The following is a 26,855-nucleotide window of genomic DNA, read 5'->3' as shown; positions in this document are numbered from 1 at the left end:
GGGGCAGCGGTGGCCGGTCGGCCGGTGGCTTGCAGCTCGCCTTCAATGGCGTGGGGGCGGGTTTGGCCGTCGTGGAGCGGCGGCGCGAGCGGCGAGGCGGCACAGGGTGACGGAACGGCTCGGGCAGGCGCACCAGTGAGCAAGTTGAGGGGCCGGGCTGCTCAGCGTGGAGCTCAGCGTCGAGCCCTGCTCGCGAGCAGTGCGGGCTCGGGCGGCGAGGCGGCATTGTTGCGCTGGTCGACGGGTGGCGCGGCGAGCACAGTGCGATGGGATGGGTCGGGCAGCGGCGAGCGGCGCGGCGAGCATCCCGTCACGTGGAGCGCGTGGGGGCGGCCGGGAGCAGGGGCGTGCGCGTGGACGGGAGCAGGAAGAAGGAAAGAGAAGAAAGGAGAAGGAATGGAGGAGGGAGAAAAAGAAAAGAGGAAAAAGAAAAAGGGAAAAAGGAAAAGAAAAGAAAAGGAAGAGAGGGAGGAAAAGAGAGAAAAAGAGCGGCGGTTGGCGGGATTCGCGGCGACTGTCGACTACGCGCGGCGATGACCGCGGGGTCGATCGAGCAAGCGCGGCGGTCGGGCGACACGCAGCGCGACACGCGGGACGAGGAAAAGAAAGAGAAGGGACGGTGATTGATTTTGGTGTCCGACGGCGAAACGGCGGGAAGGATTTTGAAAAAAAAAGGAGATCGGACGGAAAAAAATTCTGAACGATTCGAGCTCAGCGACGAAAAAGTTTTGAAAATTATTTTTAGCGAGTAATTTGTTTTGGTAAATTTTTGGAATGTTACGTTCATTAAACACTTTCAGTTTTAGCAGGCCTTCGATGTCACACGGCCCTGTACAAAACACAGTACATGGACATGTGGGTGCGAGCTTCCACATGTGCACGTACATTGTACGCGATGCACGGGTGCAAGCACCCTCCCTCATCAGGCGTCACACAACGTCGATGTCACACGCTAGCTTGAAAAGCAAACTGCTCGATCGTCCGCAGCGCTGACGATGTGCGACGAAGACGTGACGTGAAGTCGTGAAGCATCAGCCCAACCGCATGATCCCACCGTGCGACGCTTTGTTCACCATCTGCTGCAGCTGCTGCCAATGCAAGCCATCACTGTCGTGCCCGTCCACCGGCGGCGGCGCCACGGACGCGACGGTCCTCACGTCCGCGTGGCTGCTCTGAAGTATGCGCGCGTACTGCCCGAGGCCGGGGAACTCCACGGCCGCCGCCGCGGCGAAGCCGGGGGAAGACAGCGGCGGCGGCGACGCGGCGGGCAGCAGGCGCGCGGCCGTTACCGCCTGGTGGTGTCGGTGGGGCCGTGACGGCGCCGCCGTCGAGAAGGGGAAGTTGAGCTTGGCCCTGGCGCCCTTGAGCCTGCGCGCGGCGGCGTCGTAGGCGCGCGCGGCCTCCTCGGGCGTGGTGTACGTGCCGAGCCACACCCGCGCCGCCTTCCCCGGGTCCCGGATCTCCGCCGCCCACTTGCCCCGCCGCCGCCGCCTCACGCCCCTGTAACGCTGCGCCCGCGGCGGCTCCGCCTCCGCCCCGCCTCCTCCGCCTCCCCCTGCACGCACGCGCGCGCACGTCATGCCATGACCCGGCCGTGACAACCGCGAACTCAGAAACGTACACGTACGGGACGGGACGTGACAAGCACCGCACATGCATTCACGCGCACCCATGAAAATGCCGAAACGGTGAGCGCGCAAGCAAAGGGGCGGGGGCCGCGGCGCCGGCGGCATCGCCGAGGCCGCCGCCGCCTCGGCCCCGCGCGGCGGCGTCGCCATCGGGTCGGCGGCAGCGCAGACGACGCGCGTGAGCGCCGCGGCCACGACGGCGACGTCGTAGTGGGCGCGCGCCGCGGAGTAGTAGCAGCTGTGGGCGAGGGACCCGCCGGGCCCAGCTGCTCGCTCCGCGCCCCGCCGAGGAGCAACGGCACCTCTCTCGCCGTGCATGCCTCCCGGGCGCGCCTGCTTGGACCCTCTCCAGCCACCACACACCACCATACGAGAAGACAACGAAGCGAACTGGGAACTCCTGATCACCCCCCGTGTAGTATATATAGGGAAGCTCTCCCTGCCAACTGCTCTCCATGACGCTAACACCATATTAACTGAATAGCACAGAGGATTAATAAGCAGCTGCAGTCAACTAACACTGTGCCATTAATCTGCAAGGACATTTGGTACGACAGCAACAGAGCCACCAGCAACAAGCGTCGCCAACAAACACACGAAGAATAATCAAGGGACCGGACGGCGAGAGCGGCCGTTTTAATTTCTTGACGCGAGCCCCTGGAATGATGATAACCAAGGCCGCGCCCCGCGCACGACTCGTCGTCACAAGTGGGAAACGGGGAACGGACAAGCCCGCCCGGGCAGGAAGTTTCGCCGCATCAGCTTCATATGCATCTCGACCAAGTCAAGGGCACACCACGCCGTTGTCGCAGCGGACATTCACACGGGGAGCAGATCGATCGGTGCCTGTCGGAATATATGGCCGTGTTTGGTTAGTTTGCATGGAATTTTTTTCTACTTTTGACCATTAATTTAAAGTATTAAATACTCCCTCCTTCCCCGTTTATAAGGCATACACGTATATCAAGATTCAAACCTTCTCATCTTTGACCAATAATTTGACTATTAAATTTTTGTTTTTATAATGCAAATTTCATATGATTGGATTCATAATCAATTATAGTTTACAATGATTATAAGTTTATAATCAAAAGTGATATAATATATGATAAATAAATGGTCAAAGTGTTGTTTAGAAGACCGTGTTATATTCCACCATGCCTTATAAACAGGGAAGGAGGGAGTAAAGTCTAATTACAGAACCACCTTCACAACCCCCGTGTAAATCGCGAGACGAATCTAATGAGATCTTTGACCGCGTGATTAGAGGATGGTTACTGTAGCATCATTGTAGCAAATCATTAATTAATTACCGTCATTAGATTCGTCGCGAAAAGTTACACCCATCCCTGAAAAGATTTTGCAAATAGACTTCATTTAGTATTCCATGCATACGAGATTCTCTTCTCGAAAAACGTGCGCGCCAAACAAGGCCATATGCGGTAGGTAGGAGGCAGACGCTAAACCGTTTAGATTGGCCGCAATTTCTGCTCGGGCTGTGTTTAGTCCCTCCAACTCCTCCAAACTTTCCATCACATCAAAATCACATCGAAACATTAAATATAGCAAATGACACATACATGGAGTACTAAATGTAGGTAAATAAAAAAACTAATTGCATAGTTTTGATGTACGTTGCGAGACAAATCTTTTGAGCCTAGTTAGACTATAGTAGAACAATATTTACCACATACAAACAGAAAATGCTACTGTACTTTTCACATCCTTTTCGCAACTAAACACAGCCTGGCTCAACAAACAAATCAGACAGGCTCGTAGCTGCAGCGTGCCATCCGTCCTTCTTCAGGCCGCCTGACGTCTGAAGAAGCTTTTATTTGAAAGACCGTGGGGAAGCTTTTTGTGCAGCTGCGGTATGAGCGCGCGGAATCGGAACGCGCGCGCCCTGGCGCGTGTGAACCGTAGGCAAGTAGTTCCGTTCGTGTTCACATGTGTCATCCCGATTTCGTACGTTTCCTGTTCGTGCATAGAGGTGAGAATCTAGACAGGCACGACAGTCAGTTCACACCGTGGCCCTTTTGGCCCACTGCATAAAAGAAACCCAAAGGGTGCGAGAGGCCTTCTTGGACTTCGGGAAGAAAAAGGCCGGGGGTGTGGTACGGGAGAGTATGGGCTCGGCCCAGTCATAGAAGATTAGGCCCTTTTTGCTTTAAGCGAAATGAGACTCGGGGACAACATGAGAAACCTCGTCCAAAAAGGCAAAAACGTGAGAATTCCATCGACTCTAGTAGTCTGATGAGCGTCTTCCGGGACTGGACCATTTGCCTGCTTGCAGCAGACCCTCGTGTTCTCTGAAACTACTCGGTTGCATTCAGAAGTTGGTGCTTTGATATTACCTGTTGGCTGTTGCCCTTGCCCCTCGGCCGTGGCCGTGCCTCCAAGGATCGGCACACTTCGGACGTGTTCTTTTGGTGTCGTTTTTTTTTAGAACTGACAGGCGCAAAAACGCCCTGCCCCATTGGATTAACAAGGCAAACTGTTTTCAAGTTACAGCACAGTTCAAAGAACACTCCCTAACTCCTACAGCAGTATAGGGAGGGCAGAAGATTTTTGCAGCTAAGCTCACGACACCAGCAAACAGGTCTGAACAACTCAAAGAGGAAAACAAACAGAAAAGCTATGGAGCGCAACACCACAGGTCGAGCTTTTGGTGTCGTTGGTCGCTTCTGCAGTTCTTGGCGCCACGGCGTTGCCGCACCCATCTCTGTGTTACTGTTTTGTTACCTAGCGCCCTATAGCTTAGCGTGCGTCGTCACGGCCGCTGGCGGTTGGAACCACCGCCGGCACGGCACCTTGACTTGATTCTTTTCCGGTGCTCGCCTCGCCTCGCCTGGGCGCGGCGTGGCCTAGCCAACTGCGCGTCGCACGTCAGCTGGTGGGGTACCCGCGCTGCACTTGGCAGCCAGCGCCGGTGCCGGGCTCGTTGCGTCCGGACGTACGTGACGCGACGGCGTAGCGTAGAAGCTGGAGAGACCCTCGTATTGCCAGTTTGCCACGCCAACACGCACGCCGGGCCCGGCCGGCCGTTGTTAACGCTTGCCGAGGAGGTACGGCGATGCCAGAGCCAAAGCCAGACACCCCCGCGGGCCCCTGGCAGTCCCGGGACGGCAGGCAGCCCCCCCGCTGGATCAGAACCCGTACAGCCTCTTGCAGGATTTCTGCGCTCTCCGATCCGATCCGATCTATCAGGGATTCAGGGGACACATTTGCAAGCAGCTACTTGCGCACAGGAACGAGAAAACGCTCGACGAGACGGGCGCGGCGCGGCGCGGCGCGGCCCGGGGCGGCCGCCACGCGCGCGCCGACAGCGCGGTGCCAGAGAGCAGACACGGCGCGACGCGCGCGACACCCTCAGCGCGTCCGGCCGCGGCGGGGCACGAGGCCCTGCCGCGCCGCGGCGTGGCAGGAGCGAACGCGACCGACGCCACCGGCGTCCGAGAGACTACCTGACAAGAGGGCGCTCGCCCGCGCCCATCCGCCTCTGCCCATCTCGCCGCATGGCCGCGCCTTTATCTTTTTGTTCGCGTGCTCCCCCGGGCGCGCATGGGCTCGCCGCCGCTCGCGTCCTCCTCACTGCCTGCCTGCATGCTCCCGCTACCTGCCAGTCTCTGGCAGCGTCATGGCCGGGGACAAACCTTGTGCCCCTGAGAAAAAGGGAGGTTTCCTCGGGCACCCTTGGACCCACCCTGCGACCGATGCTGCCCAGCTTGCACTGCAAGCACCAACCACAAAACATCTGCGGATCTCGTGGTTTATTCTTATCCGAAACCTCTGTCCTCGTGGGTTTTTTTTAAGCCTTGAAAGCTCAGCCGGGCTGCACCAATTTCTCCTCTGCTCAAAGACGGAGGATCAACAACGCACGAAAAAGGAAAAGGAAAAAAAAGGCATTGCCGTCGTCGATGGGCTGGGGCAGAGCGGTGGAGAAAAGAGGGCGCTGCCGCCTCAAAGCTTCTCCAGGTGGACGGCCAGAAAGCGAGCCGCCCGCAAGGAACGGAGAGGGAGATTCCTGGGGTAAACTGTAGGCGGATGTGAGCCCGCGGACCCGTTCAATGCTCCTCACCAAACTCCCAGTGTTACCAGCAGGCTCACTGTGCCAACTGCCACTGCTGGCCGGGCCCGGGAATGCGTCAGGCGGCGGCAGGCCGGAGCGGGGGGAGCCTTGTCCTTCACGCTCACGCACGGACGCCGGCGCTCCGGCCACCGCCGGTGAGCGGGGAGGACTGATGGGGACGGCAGTGCCGCCGTGCTGGGCGTGCCGGCCACCAGCCACAGGCCGTGGCACCGTGCAGGAATCATTGCCGCCCGAAAAGAAAGGCGGCGTCTTTAGAGTTGTGTCTGCGACGACATGCTTTGCTGTCCCCCCCGTTGGCCGTGGCGCCTGCTCGCGTGCTGGGTTTCACCTCTCGCACAGCTTAGTCAGAGCTCACGCATGGGATTGGGATAACAGCATTGGGTATTTGGGGTTATTACCTAGCCGTTTTTTCTTCTTCTTTTTTTTTGCTGAGACATCCACGGTTGTGGCGGCGAAAGGCTTAAATAACAATAGCTGGGGGATGCGAGCCATAGCTGCCATATTCTGTACTTTCAAAATTGCTCTGAAATTCCCTTTTGCAACTTCTTCCTGAATTTTGACTGCAGCAAGCAGCATTGACAAATTCAATTCAGGAGAGAGGAGGATGCATAGGTGAGCAGACCGGAGAGAAACAGCGGACTCTCAGAAGTGGGCGCCAACCCCACTCAAACCGAGGAGGGAGTCAGAGAGGGAGGGAAACCTGAGCACAATCATGTCGCATCTATCCGTCACCGTCCTACCCTCTGTCTACTACTCTGTCCACTCATTTCCTACCAAAAACCGGTGAAGTGCGGCAATGCCAGGGCATGCCTACCTCACCATTTTGCAGTTTTTTTTGGTTTTACGATATGTTTAACGATGTCATGAATCTTTATATTCAAAATGGGCTGAAAAAAGGGTATTGATGCTCTGGGGGCAAAATGGGAGCACATTACAGATTCTGGAGATCTTCAGTGAGTGTCTTTTTTTTTGAAAAGAAAGTGAGTGTCTCTTTAATCATATGTTTTACTGTAATGGAGGGATATTTTAGTTTCAGGCATTTTCAGTAATCATTTGAATGCAGGGGCGGAGTCAGCGTGGGTGCAGGCGGCTCCACCCCCCCTACCCCCCACGAACTCCATTGGAGCCCTCACAAGGCCCACTACAAATTTGAGGAGGAAGAAAGATGGAAGAAAGGCGGGAGGAGGAACAAGAAGAGAGCCTCCTCTAGAGCTCAATCCTGCATCCCGCCATTGTTTGAATGATTAAATATTGTACGCTCAAAAGTCTTTCACTATGATTGGTGGTTGTAAAGGATTTAGTATTTGAATGCGGACCTTAACGACATAAATCGTGCTGTGTTGTGGACACCTTCTTTGGCAAGAAATATCAACGCAAGAAGAAGGAGATCGTATCTTCAGCCAAGGCGTCCGATGCTACTTAGATTTGGTTTTGTTTCCTTTATTCTCGGCTGTATTTTAGGAAGTGAATTGTTATTTTCGGACTCTATATAATTGTAAGAGCTGCGGCTCATTAGGGTTAGGCATAAAGATAATCCTTGAGTGCTCAGAGCCTCTAGCGAGGGCGAGCTAAGGTGTTATCGATCTGTTATCTGTGCTCATAATCCAGCAGCCAAATTAAGCCATATCAACTCTGGTACCAAACTAGGGATCTTCCTCGGCCTGGTTCCCATCTCATCGCTTGCCCTCACCCCTTTTCCCCTGCGCGCCATTAAACCCCACCGCACCCCGCCATGGCTGACGCCGACGCCGACGCCAACACCCCTATCACCAAGGCGATCCTCGATGAGGTGGTTGACAAACTCGTCAAACTGGTCGGCAACAACGGCAACAAGCTGGACGCGGACATGGCGGAGGTTCGCCAGGAGATCCGTCTGATCTCTGTGTCCGTCAAGAACGTGCAGACGCAAGTTTTGGAGAGCCAGGGCCGTTTCGACACCAATGGCTCCACGTCGTCCGGCCCCTCGGCGGCGCCCTCTCACAAGCTCTGTTTCCCCAAGTTCGACGGCTCCGACGACCCCATCACCTGGCTGCACAAGGGAGAGCAATTCTTCCGCGCCTACGGCACGCCCGATCATCTCAAGGTTCCCACGACGTCGTTCTAACTGGAGGCCGCCGTGAGTCAATGGTACTACCGACTCGAGAAGAACCAGGGCGTCCCGTCCTGGCCGCAATTCGTCGAGGGCATTAATCGCCGCTTCGGTCCGGCGCTCCGCAGCAATCCGCTCGGCGAACTTACCCATTTGCGCCGCACCGGCTCCGTCGATGAATACTAGGAGTGCTTCCTCATGCTTCTGGCGCGCTGCGACGATGTCACCGAATCGCAATAGATTGCGATTTTCTTGGCTGGGCTTCAACAACCTCTGAACACAGACGTTGAACTGGCAAAGCCTAGCACCCTAGAGGAGGCCATGGCCCTGGCGCGCGTGTACGAATGCCGCCAATTTGCAAGCACGGAGATACCCGCCGCCAGCAACCGTCTGCCAGCGCGCCCTTCTCAGCGCGCGCCTGCGCCGACCTCCAAGACGGCTCCCCGACCGGAACACCGGGCTCTACACCAGCCACGCCCGGCGCGCCGCTCAAATCGACGACCGCTCCCGATGGGCGTTTCAAGCGCCTGTCACCAGAAGAGATGGCACAACGCCGTCGCGACGGTCTGTGCTTTAACTGCCCCGAGAAATTTTCTCGCGACCACCTCAAGCACTGCTCCGGCAAGGGCATCTACCTCCTGGAGCTGGCTGCCGACGAGGAATCGCCAGAAGGCAGTGACTCCGACGGCGACTTGCAGATCTCAGTGGCGGCCATCACCAGCATCCACACGAACGCCACGCTCTACCTGGCCGCCAACATCTGCGACACACATGCCGTGGCACTGGTCGACTCCGGCTCCACACACTCGTTCATCGACGAGTCGCTGGCGCGTCGTCTCGGCCTCAACCCGGAGCCCCGTCCTGGCCTCTCCGTTGGCGTGGCGAATGGGGACCGCGTGGCATCGGCGGGTTTGTGCAAGGTCGTACGCCTCTTCATCGACAAGGAAGAGTTCATGATTGATCTCTTTGCCATCCACCTAGGCGGCTTCGGGGTCGTCCTCGGCTGCGACTGGCTCTGTTCGCTCGGCCCTATACTCTGGGACTTCTCCAATCTGACCATGGTGTTCTGGCGCCACGACCACCAAGTCCAATGGAGCGGCGTCCACAACCAGACTCCTCCGCGCATGGCGGCGACCGTGGCGAGTGACTTCCTGACCGCCCTCCTGGATGAGTTCGCCGATCTGTTTGCAGAACCATAGGGCCTTCTGCCACTCCGCGCGTTCGATCATCGGATCCACATGCTGCCAGGAACGCCGCCGGTGGCCGTGCGCCCATACCGTTACGCCAGCTCCTGAAAGATGAAATCGAAGCTCAATGCCAGACGATGATGGAGCAAGGGATTATTCGGCACAGTACATCCGCCTTCTCCTCGCCGGTACTTTTGGTGTGAAAACGCGACGGCTCGTGGCGTTTTTGCGTGGACTATCGGGCTTTGAACAGCAAGACGGTGCGCGACAAGTTTCCCATCCCCGTCGTCGAAGAATTGCTGGACGAACTCAAGGGTGCCGTTTTTTTTCACCAAGCTAGACCTGCGCAGTGGGTATCACCAGGTCCGCATGCACCCGGATGACATCGCCAAGACGGCGTTCCGGACTCACCATGGGCACTTTGAGTTCCTCGTGATGCCATTCGGCCTTACCAATGCTCCGTCGACCTTTCAGGCATTGATGAATGCCGTGCTACAACCGTTCCTCCATCGGTGCGTCCTTGTTTTCTTTGATGATATACTCATCTTCAACAGGTCATGGTCGGAACACCTACAACACGTCCGGGCTATTTTCCTCGCCCTGCGTGAACACAGCCTCATCGTCAAGCGTTCTAAGTGCTCATTCAGGGAGCAACAGATCCACTACTTGGGTCATGTCATTGCCAACAGCATCGTGGCGATGGACACCGACAAGGTCAGTGCGGTGCAAGCTTGGCCTCTTCCCCGCTCCGTCAAGGCACTCTGTGGCTTCCCCGGGCTCACCGGCTACTATCGCCGGTTCATCCACAACTACGGGGTCATCGCGGCACCACTGACGGCCCTCCTTAAAAGAGAGGTGTTCCAGTGGTCTTCATCAGCAACGACGGCCTTTGACGCGCTGAAACACGCGCTCACAACGGCACCGGTACTTCAACTACTGGACTTCGACGCCTCGTTCATCGTTGATTGTGATGCCCCCGGCACGGGCTTTGGCGCGGTGCTGCATCAAGGGTCTGGTCCGATTGTGTTTTTCAGTCGCTCGGTCGCTCTCCAGCACGCCAAACTGGCCGCTTACGAGCGCGAACTCATTGGCCTCGTTCAAGCTGTGCGTCACTGGCGGCCGTACCTCTGGACCACAGAGTTCATCATTCGCACAGATCACTGCAACCTCAAGCATCTCCTGGACCAGCGCCTCGCCACCATTCCCCAGCACACGTGGGTAAGCAAGTTGTTTGGTTACAACTTTCAAGTGGAGTACAAACCGGGCAAACTGAATGTCACGGCTGACGCTCTATCACGGCGTGATGAGCATGAGACGTCCGCGCGGGCCTGTGCGATTTCTCGTCCGGAGTTTGAATTGTTCAATGACTTGCGGCAAGAATCCACAGTGCTTCCGGAGGTGATTTCCAAACGGCAAGAGATAGCAGCTGGCACAGCAAGCAAGGAGTGGGCTGAGGTGGATGGCTTTGTCCTACACCAGGGCAAGATCTTCATCCCTGACTCATCCTCGTTCTGGCCTCAACTTCTGGAACATGCTCATGGTGCCGGGCACGAAGGTGTGCAGAAAACCCTAGTTCGTTTTCGCTCCTTGTTCTACAACTCTCGGGCTGCCAAGCGCGTCAGGGAGTACATTCGGGGCTGCCTGGTATGCCAAAGGAACAAGACGGAACACCTACACCCAGCATGTCTGCTTCAACCGCTCGAGGTTCCGTCTATGGTGTGGAGCGATATTTCCATGGATTTCGTGGAAGGGTTCCCCAAAGTTGGCGGTAAATCAGTGGTGCTGACTGTCATCGACTGATTCTCAAAGATGGCACATTTCGTGCCACTCGGGCACCCCTATATAACACTCACGGTGGCTCAGGCTTTCTTTGATAACATTGTTAAGCTTCACGGGTTTCCATCTTCCATTGTCAGTGACAGGGATCCGGTTTTTACCAGCAATTTGTGGACGGAGCTCTTCACTTTGGCCGGTGTCAAACTCCGGCTCAGTTCAGCTTTCCGGCCACAAACAGATGGTCAATCGGAGGTGGCAAATCGGGTGCTCGGCGTGTATCTACGCTGTCTTGCAGGTAATCGACCACGCAGTTGGCTTCGTTGGCTTCCGTGGGCGGAGTTTTGTTTCAACACATCGTACCAGTCCGCGCTGCGTACCATGCCGTTTCAAGTGGTATATGGGCGCATGCCTCCGTCCTTGGCATCGTATCAACAGGGCTTGGCACGCGTGGTAGCCGTGGACAAGCAGCTTCGGCAACGTGATGCATTTTTGGCCGAAATCAAAGAGCGGCTTCTGCAGGCCCAGGATTACATGAAAGCTTCCCATGATAAGGCGCATCGCGAAGTGGTCTTTGCAGCTGATGACTGGGTTTGACTGCGTCTTCATCAACGTTCAGCTGCCGGCATCACGGACGGCTCGAAAGGCAAACTGGCGCCACGGTTTTATGGTCCTTTCCAAGTGCTTGAACGGATTGGTTCTGTGGCATATCGTTTACGGCTTCCTCCTAAGGCGCGCATTCATGACATCTTCCACGTCGTGTTTCTGAAGAAGTATCATGGTGAGCCGCCAACATCCATCATTGCCTTGCCGCCTATTGCTCATGGCCGGGTGTTACCAGTGCCGGCCAAAGTACTTTGAGCTACACCGGCACGAGACTCTTGGGATTTATTAGTCCAGTGGGACGGGCGCAGTCCAGCAGAAGCTACTTGGGAGCCATTGCCGGAGTTCAAGCACAAGTACTCTTCGTTCAAGCTCGAGGACGAGCTTTTTGGTGGGGGGGGGGGGGAGGGGAAGTGTTGTGGACACCTTCTTTGGCAAGAAATATCAACGCAAGAAGAAGGAGATCGTATCTTCAGCCAAGGCGTCCGATGCTACTTAGATTTGGTTTTGTTTCCTTTATTCTCGGCTGTATTTTAGGAAGTGAATTGTTATTTTCGGACTCTATATAATTGTAAGAGCTGCGGCTCATTAGGGTTAGGCAGAAAGATAATCCTTGAGTGCTCAGAGCCTCTAGCGAGGGCGAGCTAAGGTGTTATCGATCTGTTATCTGTTCTCATAATCCAGCAGCCAAATTAAGCCATATCACGCTGATCGTGGGTGAATAAGGTAATCGGTTTGACTAATATAATGATGAACTAAACTGTCCAAAGCAGTGCAAATTAGTTTATGCGTGGACGTATTAAGAGCAAGCTAAAACAGGACTTTTCTTGAAAGTATAAACAAAGACAGGACAAACGGCGAACACTAATTACATGGAAAAGAACACTAGCATGATTAGGGCGGCACAATGGACGAAAAGGAGTTCATGCGCTTGTCCAGTTTCATGCCTTCTTGATGAGGGGGCTTTGCCAGCTAATAAACAATTCATTCAATCTCCCTCAAAATCTTTAGAAAAAGTTCATTTCAAAATTTGCTCTCCAAGGCCGATGAAACAAGCTCACGAGTGAAGCATTATTTTGATAACAAGATTAGCATTAGCATGCGCGTAGCATTTTTTTCGAGGGGGTTGGTGGGGCCGAAGGGGGTTGGCATCCAATAAAGCCGAAGAGGAGCAGAGGCCGCATTTGCGGCCCACTCATGGGCGCCCACGAGCTGTGTGATTTTCCTTTCCTGTTTCGCCCGGTTCCTCTCGTAAAAATTAGATTTTGTTTAGTCCCGCAACCAATATTAATAATAATTTAAATCGAGAGCTGCGCTGTTCGTGCCATGATTACTGTCGCGCCTCACGATCGCTCGTGGTGCCGGGCCACCGGTGAGGTTACCACCTCTAAGTTTATTTGCCTAGTTCCGTCTATCTTCCGGTTTTGTTTTTATGCTCGACTCGATATGTAGAGGGACCACAGTTTGCGATTTTCGTGGCATACTTATTACGGGAGTTTTACAACATGAATATTGACCACTTTGGACCAATTTCCCACAATATAGTACCATATATATTAGTGTCTTATTTCTCTGTCAACTTGGACCTTTATTGTACCTCGCGAATGTTTCATCAAGATAATATACCTTATCCAATTGTCGATCTTTTCTACTATTACGAATGGCAGTGTTATTCCACCTCTTTTTATGTTCTTCTTGCCACCGATGCCCAACGTGTTACATATGACCTCCGTTCCTCTTCGCTAACGATCTTTTATGATTTTTTAGTTGTGAACTATCTAGAGCCTCGTTATTTCCTACTATTACTCAGGATTTCTCTATGTACCTAACCCTAATTCTAATTATTTTTTTCCGATGAACCCTAATTCTAATTATAAAACACTGCATTTAGTTGAATTGAGCATTAAATTAGCAAAAAAAAAGAACAGAACAAATTAGAAGTGCGAACGACATGACAACATTTTTCTTAAAAGTACATGACAGCACTTAGTTCCCGTCCTACTCTTGGTTCTAGTACAACTCGACGGCTCATCTTGTCCTAATCAGTGCAAAGATGAAATGGACAAGTGCACACTGCAAGCCGTGCACGGGCAATACAATCAACGGTAAGTCACCCGCCCCCTCCCACCCCCACTCGCTGTATCCCGGGCCCCACTTCCCGGCACCACGATGCACCAGGCTACCACGCCACTCCCACACGATCAGCCACTAAATTAACCCCCGGAAACCCGAATATTAAATTTCAAATAGGCTTAATCAGAAATAAAGCGCACCGTTATTTTCCATCTCACACTTTCCTCTTTACCCCCCCCCCCCCGCCTCCCTGTCTGCCCCCTGCGTCTGCGTGTCCCCTCCCCTCTCGCCGAGCCATTCGATTCCTCTCTCCGCGCGCTCCCCCACGCGAATCGCTGCCATTTCGCCGGCTCCGGCCGCCGCCTAGGGTTCCGGTGCCAGCGTTGCCCGAGGGTTACGGCCGTGGGCCGCGCTCTCAGCGTCGCGCGCTGCGGCCGGAGGTTGGAGTGGCGGTTCTCCGTGGGGAAGGAGGCGGAGGTGGCGGTGGTTGTGGTCCCGGTGGCTGCGGAGCGGGGTGGTCTCCGGCGAGCGAGTCTTTCAGGCGCGGCGGCGGCGCGGGGGTCGATGTGGAGGTAGTGCGGCCGTGGGAGGCGAATAAGTTGGCCGCGGCGGCGGAGGCAGCCATGTTTTTCAGCAGGCTCGATGACTCGCCCATGTTCAGGAAGCAGGTGAGGGGTCGCGCCGGATCTTGGTTTCTGCTGTCTGGGGATCCTGCGTAGCGGCTGTGAGGTTGATCTCGGCCTCTCGGGCGAGCGGGAGAGATAAAGGTTTCAGCTTTGGGTGCAATGCTCGGCTCCGGTGGCTCCCGGGTTGGGCTGCCGGTGGTCGCGCGGATCTGCCCTTCCTTCTGGGTTGTGCTGATGGGGAGTGAGTGCGGAGACTCTGATCCCTTACGGCGTAATTTCGTCTTCCAATCAATTTTGAATTCATAGTGTAGGACCTGCAGGTTTAATCGCTTCTTTTAACTGTTTTCGAGGACTGCACTTGGTTTCACCCGTGCACTTTGTGTTGCTAGACTGTACTGATGCAAACAGGTGACGGGACTTTTGCCCTTTAAAGTGTTTCGGTTTGTCAGTTCTATATGTTCTGGTCTTTTGATTGCTATTTTCTTTGGATAGTTTATTGTTTGTTTTCATGCGAATTAGGTAGCACAGCTTGCTTGTCAATGTGTAAATTTGGCATGCATTGTGATCATTTGGTGTACATTTTTGGAAATGTTTGATTCATTTGTCAGTTGGGGGTTGCCTGGTTTAGTTTTTGTCATGATTTGGACTGAAAAGGGGTTGCCTTAATTATGCAAGGAGTATGAGGAGTCACAAATTGTTTGTAAAGTAGGCGCCTTCGATTTTATTCATGCTTAATAGCTTGTTTAACTTCTGTGTGAAACATAGTATTGGTTCAGTGAGGCCAACCTAAGCTTTGTATTATTTTTAGGGATCTTGCGATTATATTTCGGTGCTTGCTTCCTTTGGTTCACAGATGTTGCTTAATTTGTTTTCTTGCATTAATAGATGCAGTCACTAGAAGACGGTGCTGAATTGCTAAGAGAGAGATGTTTAAAGTTTCACAAAGGTTGCCGCAAATACACGTAAGTGATCATTCACTTCTCATTTATGTGGCACATTTGGACTTACCAAACTTGAAAAGTGTTATTTCTGATTTGTGAATTCTATTCGATTATATGGGCTGTGCATTAATTAACAGGGTTTCTCTAGGCCACCCTAATTTCTCCATTTGTTTCAGGGAAGGACTAGGGGAAGCATATGATGGAGATATTGCATTCGCAAGTTCACTGGAGACTTTTGGAGGGGGTCATAATGATCCAATCAGTGTTGCGTTTGGAGGTTAGTTATTTGGTTGTCTTTTAAATATACGTATTCAGCTTTGTACTAGTTATGTACGTTCAATTTGTTATAGGATCATGGTAAATGCTTTTTCTTTTAATGTTTGTTGAAACTGATTAATTTGATTGTCACCTTTACTAGATTCCTAGCATCAGCATTGTTTCTTTAAACCCTTTTCACTTTCCTAATTGGTTGGTTCTCTTGTAACTCATGACACTTCTTTTGCAGGGCCTGTTATGACCAAATTTACAATTGCCTTGAGAGAAATTGGAACATACAAGGAAGTACTGCGCTCCCAGGTAGAGAATCTGTATATACGTTACTATGGAAGCATTTTCATTAAGAATGCTTTTGTCTGTCACCCATCTTTAAGATATTGTGTGGCTTGGCTATGACTCATCACCTTGGCTCTACAAGATTTTGTTTTTATGTTATTTTGACAACTACATGGTTAAATTTATTCTTGTGGTTGTATTGAAATCATATCCCTTTGCATTCATCTCTAAGAGTGGAACTAATCCAATTTGTTAGAACTTGCAATTACAATTTCACCTTCAGTGGCGTAACTGCTGATGTATTGTTGTGATAGGTTGAGCATATGCTAAATGACAAGCTGCTCCAGTTTGTGGACATTGATTTACATGAAATGAAGGTACGAGCGTAGTCTTCTGTGAACATTGAATCTGTAGAATTCACACCTGGAATCGTATATGGTGTTAATATGATAACATTTGTGCAGGATGCTAGGAAACGTTTTGACAAGGCTACCCTTCTTTATGACCAGGTAATACTGCTTTGATGCTATTTTACAATGGTCATAAAATCACATTCAAAAGCTTATATGATATAGGTTGTTTTGGCTTTTCTAGGTTTATAAATTTTACTATGCACCTAGACATACACTATACATAGATACATAAATGATCTGTAATTTTACTACCCAAAACAACCTGTAATTTGGAACGGAGGGAGTAGTTTATTTTGGTAGAAATGATCTATTATTCCATTCACCCTAATCTTCAAAACTAATAGCCACCTTGCACTAGAGTCAGAATGATCTGTTGGCCGACTATGCTTAGGTGTTATTTCTTTGTTTTCTTTTCCAGCTACTGAATTCTAACCCAAAGCAAGTTGTTCTAGTAAGTTATGTAGGATTAGCAGTCTGCTATTTGTTTCACGAGGCTAATTTTGCTACTTTGTAGCACTGAATTTGTAGCTTTCTGAAAGAGATTGGATTTGTGGAAATAGTAGATTGATTAATTGAGAGACAATACATTTACATATATAGGGGAGGAGGATCGTGAGGCAAAAGGAAACCTCGTATAGGATCAGGACTCCTCCCCATATATCTCTAATCAAACATACTAAACAAGGCTGGCCGGCTGATAGCCAGGCTCTAAGCCGTACAAGATCAGGACTCTGTCTAACACCCCCCCGCAGTCGAATCATCGGAACACCGAACATTTAGACTGGACCTAAATTCCGTGAAGACCGAAGAAGGCAGCCCCTTGGTGAAGATGTCAGCGAACTGAGAAGTCGTTGGCACATGTAGGACTCGAACATCACCAAGTGCAACACGCTCCCGGACGAAGTGAAGGTCAATCTCAATATGTTTGGTCCGCTGATGCTGAACAGGATTGGCAGACATGTAGACAGAGCTGATGTTATCACAATACACCAAGGTTGTCTTGCGCAAAGGAGTGTGCACCTCAGACAAAAGTTGGCGTATCCAGGTGGCTTCAGCAACAGCATTGGCAACAGCTCGATATTCGGCCTCTGCACTAGAACGAGAGACGGTATTCTGACACTTGGAAGACCATGACACCAAATTGTCACCAAGGAACACTGCATAACCCGAGGTAGATCTGCGTGTATCCGGACAACCGGCCCAATCAGCATCAGAGTAGACCACCAGATCAGCTGGTGTAGAAGGACGAATGAGCAAACCCATATGTAGCGTGCCACGAACATAGCGCAGGATGCGTTTAAGAGCAGCAAGGTGTGTCTCCCGAGGATCATGCATATGAAGACAAACTTGCTGAACTGCGTAGGAAATATCCGGTCTGGTGAAGGTAAGCCACTGAAGAGCACCAGCGAGACTCCGAAAATCCGTGGCACCCGTAGACGAGAGTGGAGGTCCTTCAGCAGATAACTTTGGATTAGGATCCACCGGAGTCAAGCAAGACTTGCAATCAGCCATTCCAGCACGCTCAAGAATCTCAATCATATACTGCTGCTGAGACAGAAAAAGATTCGAGCCCAGATGCTGAACATGCATATCGAGGAAGTGATGAAGAATCCCGAGGTCCTTCATAGAAAACTCCTGCTGAAGAGCACCAATAATCTGCCGCAATAAAGCTGGTGAAGAGGCTGTCAAGACAATGTCATCGACATAAAGCAAGAGATATGCCACATCTGCTCCATGATGATAAACAAAAAGCGAGATGTCTGACTTTGCCTCAGTAAATCCAAGCTGCAGAAGATGCGAAGCAAACCGACTGAACCAAGCACGAGGAGTCTTCATAATTAAGGCCGCTGAGTAAATCCACGAAGTACCCAACGAGCTTTGTAGCGCTCAAAACTCCCATCAGCATGAAACTTGTGCTTGAATACCCACTTGCCGGTAACCATATTAGCTCCAGCTGGCCGAGGCAACAGATCCCAAGTGTTGTTGGACAAGAGGGCAGAAAACTCAGCTTCCATTGCTGTTCGCCAGTTTGGATCAGCAAGAGCAGCACGATAACTCCGTGGAATAGGTGACAGTGAATCAGTCTGAAACAGAGCTGGAACCCGAAAACCAGACTTGCTGCGCGTACGCATGGCATGCTGATTTGCCACCGGAGTAACTGGAATTGCACCAGCAGGCAGTGGAGGGCCGACGGGACCAGGAGCAAGAACCGGAACACTGACCGGAGGGGTGCGTCTGGTGGAGGAGACTGGTCCAAGGAGGCGCCTCTGGTAAACCTTAGTGAAGGGAGGAGGCAGACGGCGCAGTACAGAAGGTGCCGGGGACGAAGGTGCCGGGGCCGCGCGTGGCGCAGTGTCATCGTCCGGGGCCGCGTGTGGCGCGGGGACGACGTCAGGAGGCGTGGCCGCGCGTGGCGCAGCGTCAACGTCGGTGGCCGCGTGTGGCGCGGGGACGACGTCAGGAGGAGTGGCCGCACGTGGCGCAGAATCGACGTCGGGTGCCGCGTGTGGCCCGGGGACGATGTCAGGAGGCGTGGCCGCGCGTGGCGCGGTTGGAGAGACGGGCGCCAGAACCACGCAGGGCGCAGGTTGTGGCGAGGCCGGAGATGGCCCAGCGCTAGGCGCAGGGGCAGAGGAGACACCAGGGGGACCTGCAGGTAGAGAAAAAGGTGATGGCGGAAAGTGAACAGCCACCGGGTTAGTAAACTCCTCCAGGAAATCAAAATCGGCTCGTGTAGGAGTAGAAGAGGATTCCGAGAACGGGAAAGAGGTCTCCTCAAAGACTACATGACGGGAGATGATGATGCGATTGGTGTGACGATCAAGGCACAGATAGCCCTTGTGGTGTGAAGAGTAGCCAAGGAACACGCACAAGGTGGATCGAGGAGCAAGTTTGTTAGCGGCGGTGGCAGAAAGATTTGGGTAGCACTTACAGCCAAAGACACGCAAGTGGTCGTACGTCGGCTGCTTCTGGAGAAGGGAGAAGTACGGCGTGGAGAAATCGAGTGTCTTGGTGGGAAGAATGTTCAGCAAATATGTAGCAGTGCTGAGTGCGGCTGCCCAAAACCTGGGAGGAATGCTAGCCTGAAAAAGAAGAGAGCGAATGATATTGTTGATGGTCCGAATGATGCGTTCAGCTTTACCGTTTTGAGGGGAGGTGTATGGACAGGACATGCGCAGACGAATGCCATTGGCGAGGAAGAAGATGCGCGAACTGGAGTTGTCAAACTCTGTGCCATTATCGCACTGAATTCCCTGCACAACAACATTGAACTGGGTGCGCACATAAGCGAAAAAATCAGAAAGAGTGGAGAACGTGTCTGACTTCAATCGCAAAGGAAATGTCCATAGATAATGTGAAAAGTCATCAAGAATCACAAGATAATATTTATGACCCGAAACACTAGTGATTGGTGATGTCCATAAATCACAATGTAGCAACTCAAAAGGGCGCGAGGCGCGAGAAGAGGACACATGAAACGGAAGACGAACATGACGGCCAAGCTGACAAGCGTGGCACAAAGATTCACTACTCCTCTTGTGATAGGTAATAGCAGAAGATTGTGCTAATTTGGACAGAACTTCATGACCAGGATGCCCAAGACGTTGGTGCCAAAGCGTCGAAGTATTAGCAAGGAACGCTGATGCTGAAAACTGTAATGGGTAGAGAGGCCCGGAACTGTCACATCTGACGATCTCGTTCTTGGTTGGTAGATCCTTCACAGAGCAACCAAAAGGGTCAAATTCGACAGAACAGTTATTGTCAGTGGTAAACTGGCGGACAGAGATAAGATTCTTAATAAGGTGAGGTGAGACCAAAACATTATTAAGATGAAGCTTGTGTGGAAGAGTGGTGGCGCCAGTGGAAGTGACAGGAAGAAGGTTCCCGTTACCGACAATAATAGAGGATGGACAATGACTGGAAGGAACTGAGGAAGAGGAAAGGATACCGGAGTCAGATGCCATGTGACTGGTGGCACTAGTGTCGAAGTACCACTCATGTTGCGGCGGCGGCTGAAGCGTCATGGTCTGGAAGTTGCTCGCCAAGGACTGCTGATCCCATCCTTGCGCCAAGGAGGGAGGAGCAGCAGCGGGAGGAGGAACGCCCCACTGGCCGGCCCACTGGCCAGGAGGACCGGCGATGTAGGTCTGGGGCGCCTGCAGCTGCTGGAGAGGCGCCTGCTGGGGCATGGAGGGCGTCCAGCCTGCGGTCCAGGCCACATGAAGATGGCACCAGTCCACGTGTTCCGGTACGTGTAGCCGCCAAGGGGAAGGGCGCCACCAGGAGTAGAGGTGCCACCACCGCCTGTGGGAGCACTCTGGGAGGTGCTGTCCTTGGCTTCTTTGTTCCACCGCTTACCGCCACGTTGACGACGAGGTTGTTGCTGTTGCTGTGGCGGCTGAAAGGGACGCTGTTGTGGTTGTTTGGCCTGTGGTTTGGGGCCACCAGAGCCGCCACCACTGCTGCTAGAGCCGCCATTGGAGACAGCAGCGAGAGCGGTTGCTGGAGGGGCTTTGGCCATGGTGATCTCTTCAAGGCGCAGGTCATCCCGGACCTTCAAGAACGAAGGCAGGGGGGTGGTGCGCCTGATGTGGAGACCAAGAGCCTGGAAGCGTTTGTTCAGCCCGCGAACGATGTTGAGGACGAGCGTCTCGTCGGAGACAGGCGGGCCGAGATCGCGAAGATCCTCGGCCATGCGCTTGAAGCGGCGGCAGTAGTCGACGACAGACAGATCGCCTTGAGTGAAGGCGCGGAACTCCTGGTCGGCGTAGAGGGCACGGGTGGTGCGGTTCCCCAGGAACTGAGACTCGATGGCGAGCCAGATCACTCGAGCGGAGGCGTCGCGCTCGGAGACGGTGTCGGCGAGGTCGTCGGAGATGGCGCCGAGGAGCCAGGTACGAACGACGCAGTTCATCCGCACCCATGAAGGTGAGTGGGGTGAAACGGCATCGGAGAGTACGTGGGACTGGAGCGAGTACTTGCCGAGGACGTCGAGGAACGATTGCTTCCAGCGGCCGTAGAAGGTGGTGTTCACGTCGAGGAGTAGCGGAACCAGGGAACGAATGTTCTGGACGGAGACGGCCTGGGCGTGAAGATTGAGGAGGACAGAGGCCTCCTGTTGAAGAAGCGCAGCAACGAAGGGATCACCGTGGGGGCCGCCAGCGTCGGAGCCGTCATCATCAGTGCTGCCATGGTTGTCTTCATGAATTTGAGACGCAGCACACTCACGAGCGGCGCGTTCTTGGGCAGCGCGAAAGCGCTCGGAGGCCGCCTCGATTTCCTTCAGGATTGCAGCGGCTTCCTGGTCGGCCTCTTCGGCGCGCAGGCGAGCGGCGTCGCGAGCCTCCTGCTCAGCGCGCGCCTTCTCATTGCGGGCCTGGATCTCGGCTTCGGTCTCGACATCAGAGCCGTCTTAAGCCATGGCGCAGGGCCGGCGGACGCGCAGGTGAGCAGCGTTGTGGGGCAGCGCAGGGCCGCGCGGAAGCTCGGAGCGGAATCGCGCGGGGGATCCGCGTGGCTGGCGGCGCGGAATCTCGCGCGCAGGGGCGCGCGGGGGAAGATGGCGCAGGGCCGACGGTCGCGCAGGGGGCGGCGACGGAGGGCAGCGCGCGGGCGCAAAGCCGGCGGACGCGCGAGAGGCGGCGTCGGCGGGCAGCGCACGTGCAGCGGAAGAGAAGGGCTTAGCCCTAGACTCGTGATACCATGAAAGAGATTGGATTTGTGGAAATAGTAGATTGATTAATTGAGAGACAATACATTTACATATATAGGGGAGGAGGATCGTGAGGCAAAAGGAAACCTCGTATAGGATCAGGACTCCTCCCCATATATCTCTAATCAAACATACTAAACAAGGCTGGCCGGCTGATAGCCAGGCTCTAAGCCGTACAAGATCAGGACTCTGTCTAACACTTTCTTTTCTCTGTCATACGTGTTATCATGCTTGACATGTCAGTTGACGGCGCATTTTTCACAAAACTTAAGAAGTTATTCATAAGGCCTGTTCCTGACTTCCACTTGTTTTTCTTCTCGTCCAGGCTCGTGAGAAGTATTTATCCTTGAAGAAAGGTACAAGGACTGATGTAGCAACTGCTGTAGAGGATGTACGTTTACTCTGACCTTACTGAGTATTTTTCAAACTTAAAAGATAAAGGTTACTACATGTCACTAAATTGTTTGTGACATATTCAGGAGCTTCACAGTGCTAGATCTTCATTTGAGCAAGCGCGTTTCAATCTGGTACATACACTCTCTACTTGTCACTGTCAAGGATTCTTTATTTGGATTGGTGTGATGCCTTTGTTTGCCTTATCTGTATTTATAACTTTATATTCAGGTGACCGTACTTTCGAATATCGAGGCTAAGAAAAGGTTTGAATTTTTGGAGGCTGTTAGTGGGACAATGGATGCACACCTTCGTTATTTCAAACAAGTATGTTTGCTATTGTTTTCACATTGATCTACAAATGTGATTCAAGCTCACTCTGCTGCTATTTGTTCAGGGATACGAACTACTACATCAGATGGAACCATATATCAATCAAGTAACTCTTTTAGCCATGATATCTCCTTTCTTGTTTCTAGTGCTCTAGTTGAATATATTGTATAGTGGTCAACTTTGTTGAGGCAGTAAACATGTCCTGCTTTATGGAGTTAACAACACATTCTGGAACTGATGCACCATTCATTATCCTTGGCAATCACACATAACTGCCTTCTTGTTCCTGCTTCAAGATTGCAATACCTGTAATTAAGGTGTTAGGTGTTTCTGCTTGATTTGCTTCATTAATTGCTCAAATCGTTTTGCTTTTTGTGCTGAATGGGTATAACCTTCGTGTATATGATTTCATGAATTACAATGCATCACCCTTGGTTACTATTTCTGCAATTGTTCACATAGCTGTATTCCAGACTTGATTTGTGCCCCCCCCCCCCCCTTTAGAGTTTTCTTTCCCTTTCTATTTTTCTGAATCCAAGAAAGGTTGTTTACATCGTGCATCATGCCTTTTTCTTTTGCAGGTTCTTGCTTACGCACAGCAATCGAGAGAAAGGTCTAACTATGAGCAGGCTGCTCTTGTTGAGAGAATGCAAGAGTTTAAACGACAAATTGATCGGGAAAGTCGGTGGTCACCAAATGGAATGAATGATTCCCCTAATGGTGATGGAATACAAGCAATTGGTAGAAGTTCTCATAAGATGATTGAAGCAGCGATGCAATCAGCTTCACAGGGCAAGGTAACATATACTGGTGGTATCTGAAGACAATATTCACGCATGCATGGTTGTGGAATTTCAACAAGGGGAATGCTTTTTATACTGAAAGTAACTATTTTCAGGTTCAGACCATTCGACAAGGTTATCTTTCCAAGAGGTCTTCAAACTTGAGAGGTGATTGGAAGAGGAGGTTCTTTGTCCTCGACAGTCGAGGAATGCTATACTATTATCGCAAGCAGAACAGTAGGCCGTCCGTATGTACTCTCACAAGTCACAATACTTGCATAATATCTTTGGCACACTTAAGGAGTGTCTCATTGAATATTATTTCATCATCTTTTGTTTTGATTTTGATTTTGTAGAGTGGTTATTCTAACCAAAGAACTAGCACTCCCTCCGAACATGGTTCTGGGTTGCTCAGCAGATGGTTCTCATCTCATTATCATGGCGGTGTGCATGATGAGAAATCTGTTGCACGCCATACTGTAAACTTGCTAACATCGACTATTAAAGTTGATGCAGATCAATCGGATCTGCGGTTCTGCTTCAGAATAATTTCTCCCACAAAGAACTATACATTGCAGGTATGAAGTTTAAGCGTACATTTTGATTTGTCTTTCTTTATCAGAATGATGCTGTACGAAACTGTTTAATAGCCATAGTTTCCATATTGATTTCTATCTAGTGACATGAACCTAACATTGCGCAGGCAGAGAGTGCAATGGATCAGATGGATTGGATAGAAAAAATTACTGGCGTCATCGCTTCTTTGTTGAGCTCCCAGTCCCCTGAACGGGTTAGTGATGAGTGTCCTACATTGCATTATTTATATACCTGAAGGCTGAAATTGATTTATATGAAATTATATTTTGTTTACAGCGTCTGCTGCTGAGTCCTAAGGGCAGCAGTCATCATCGAACTGCCAGCGAAAGCAGTTCTTTCAGTAGCTCTACAGAACTTGAACATTCAATAAGTGAAGATCGCATGCTGGAAAAGAACTCAGGGAGTGGTTATTTCGAGCATTCTGCTAGGGCTACACAGCATCACCGAACAAGCATGATGAAGCCTGATAAGCCAATTGACTTGCTTAGGAAAGTGGCGGGCAATGGTAACTGTGCTGATTGTGGTGCGTCAGAGCCTGATTGGGCATCCCTGAACCTTGGAGTTCTTTTATGCATAGAGTGTTCTGGGGTACACAGAAATATGGGTGTGCATATATCCAAGGTAAACAAGCAGTATGTCTGCAATTTACATAAGCAAAATTTTCATCACATTACTGTAGAATTCAGGTACATTGTTGTTCTGCATTCAGAATTCGTTGGGGTCTTGGATGATGTGTATCTGTGCAGTGCCAGTGCCCATGGCTTTGTGCCAACCAGGCACTGTAGGTTGCAGTAGTGAGATATCCAGGCTTTCTACTATAGATTTGGTATGTTGGATTGAATCAAATATGTGAGTAGCAGACTGAACTTATCTTGCATTGGCAGGTAAGATCTCTGACGCTTGATGTCAGAGTTTGGGAGCCATCTGTTATCAATCTCTTCCAGTCATTAGGCAACGCGTTTGCCAATACTGTCTGGGAGGAAATGCTACCTTCGTTGAGCTGTGCTGACCATGGTGATATTTCAAGGTAGCGTTGTGGTGCTGTTTATAGAAACAAACATACAAAAGTTGTAGAATTTACAATCCTTCTATTGCCATTCATTCAACTTGCAATTCTACTGCTATGCAGGGCTGATAGATTAGAAAACACATCGCACTGCTTTGCACTCAGCAAGCCTAAACAATCTGATCCTATTGCAGTAAAGGAGAAATTTATTCATGCCAAGGTACTTCATAGTTTGTCACTTCTGTCTATTCTAAATTATAAATTTTCAACAAACAATTACTATATCACTGATCATGATCAGCTAATACTTCTTTTGAGGACTTATCAGCACCGATATTGTGAATTTGCATATGTCAAATGATGTTGTTTGTGCAGCATCTATAGGTTAGATCTGTTCTTAGAAAATGTCCGTGAAACTTTAAGACCCTGCTTCGAAAGGCGATTTTGGGAAATAAATCCTTTGATTTAGCAGAATGTGATAAACCTTGGAAGTTCCTAGAAACTTTCCCCTCTTCCAAACTAGCCCTTGGTTCTAGGATTATGAAACTGGGGCGGAGCCTAGCTGCTTTCTCTTAGATGATCACTTGATAGGCATAGCACTGAATTGGCCTCTCGTTGAACCTCACCCCCTTTCATTGTCACTAATTATATTTTGTATAAAAAGAATAAAGTTGGGAGACATCTTTTTATTTGCAACTTTGTAAAGTATACTCGACTGTTATTTTTTTTCTTAATTTTCAGTATGCTGAAAAGGATTTTGTGCGGAAACATAACATGGATGAGATTCAGCTAGCACAACAGATGTGGGATAATGTAAGTTCAAACAACAAGAAGGGGTTGTACAGTCTGATTGTGGGGTCAAATGCCGATGTAAATTTTTCTTATGGACATACACCATTTAATTCGGCTTTGACTCTGGGAAAAGCGCTCCTCCTACAAGAGCAACCAGGTTCACCATCAAATGGAAGCTCTAGATGTTTTGACCGCAATCCGCTCGAGAAGGGTTCTCCTGGGGACTCTATTTCTCCTGCCAGCACAAGTGCCCGTATAGACGAATTGGATGATTATGTTGAAGGATTGTCTTTGCTACATCTAGCATGCCGTGTTGCGGACCTGGGCATGGTTGAGCTACTCCTGCAATATGGCGCCAATGTAAATTCTACAGATTCAAGAGGGCGAACACCACTTCATCACTGCATTATGAAAGGCAGACATTTTTACGCCAAGCTGCTGCTTTCCAGGTATGCAAAGTTCTTGTTGGTTATAGCTTAACTGAAAATTGGGATAATTAAGGAACTAGAAATATGTATAGATTCTAATTTACTCGCTGTACTTCCCTTGCAGGGGGGCTGATTCTCAAGTCACGGACCGAGATGGTAGAACAGCTTTACAGTATGCAATTGACAGCGGAACCATAGACGATGAAGAGATCCTCGTTTTGTTAGAGGACCCAAGTAGATAAATCATGTAGGTAGTGAACTCTCCAGTACTGGCGGTACTGCGCGCCTTTGAGACCTCCTACTGCAGTCACCTGGCACGGCGCCAAGTATACCTTTGCCGATATTCTCAGTTTCTGTCAAGAGCAAGTTTATAGTTTTTTAGGGCTATCCGCTGTTCTGGTCACGTTTAGAGTAAAAGTGACCTGTTCTGTTCATCGTGGGTGCAGTTTGCAATCTGTTTGGTTTTGTTCGCAGATGTTGCAGTGTAAAAGTTTGTACATTGGGGAGTGGCTGCCGTTGTTGTGACAGATTGTACATATAGCGATGTGTCGTCATAATTTATGCAAGGATTAGATTGGTGGGAAATGCTGCCGTCTCCTGGCCGATCAGATACAGAAGAGTATGAATGCCTATACAGCTGAAACCGCTGTTCCTGATGTTTCTACTCCGCCGCTCTACAATGTCGCGGAACAGCAAAGCTGCTCTGAATCTGATGAGCAAGGCGTACAACACAGCACCACAGCCTTGCTACACCCATCTTGCACGCATGCTATGACGTGCAGCAATCTCTCTTTCTCACACACACTGACACACACTGCATCACTGCTAGCACTGGC

The 26,855-nt window shown here is 51.1% G+C and overlaps 2 protein-coding genes across 2 annotated transcripts; one reads left to right on the top strand and one right to left on the bottom strand.

Moving 5' to 3' along the window:
• Positions 1-782: 782 nt before the first annotated feature.
• Positions 783-2,271, bottom strand: LOC120683624. The gene has a single exon (XM_039965715.1). It carries the CDS (start codon positions 2,097-2,099, stop codon positions 1,032-1,034), a length of 1,068 nt encoding a protein of 355 aa, XP_039821649.1. The 5' UTR covers positions 2,100-2,271; the 3' UTR covers positions 783-1,031.
• An 11,370-nt stretch (positions 2,272-13,641) lies between these two features.
• LOC120683613 (ADP-ribosylation factor GTPase-activating protein AGD3-like) lies at positions 13,642-26,604 on the top strand. Its single transcript, XM_039965705.1, has 19 exons — positions 13,642-14,111; positions 14,955-15,031; positions 15,187-15,287; positions 15,516-15,586; positions 15,877-15,939; positions 16,027-16,071; positions 22,014-22,079; positions 22,168-22,215; positions 22,313-22,408; positions 22,479-22,520; positions 22,996-23,211; positions 23,313-23,444; positions 23,553-23,774; positions 23,900-23,986; positions 24,070-24,414; positions 24,678-24,820; positions 24,923-25,019; positions 25,541-26,040; positions 26,144-26,604. Exons 1-19 carry the CDS (start codon positions 14,067-14,069, stop codon positions 26,259-26,261), a joined length of 2,514 nt encoding a protein of 837 aa, XP_039821639.1. The 5' UTR covers positions 13,642-14,066; the 3' UTR covers positions 26,262-26,604.
• Positions 26,605-26,855: the final 251 nt, after the last annotated feature.

The sequence above is a fragment of the Panicum virgatum genome, chromosome 2K (genome assembly GCF_016808335.1).
Source record: "Panicum virgatum strain AP13 chromosome 2K, P.virgatum_v5, whole genome shotgun sequence".
Taxonomy (NCBI): Eukaryota; Viridiplantae; Streptophyta; class Magnoliopsida; order Poales; family Poaceae; genus Panicum; species Panicum virgatum.
This window is presented reverse-complemented; position numbering and strand designations above follow the sequence as displayed.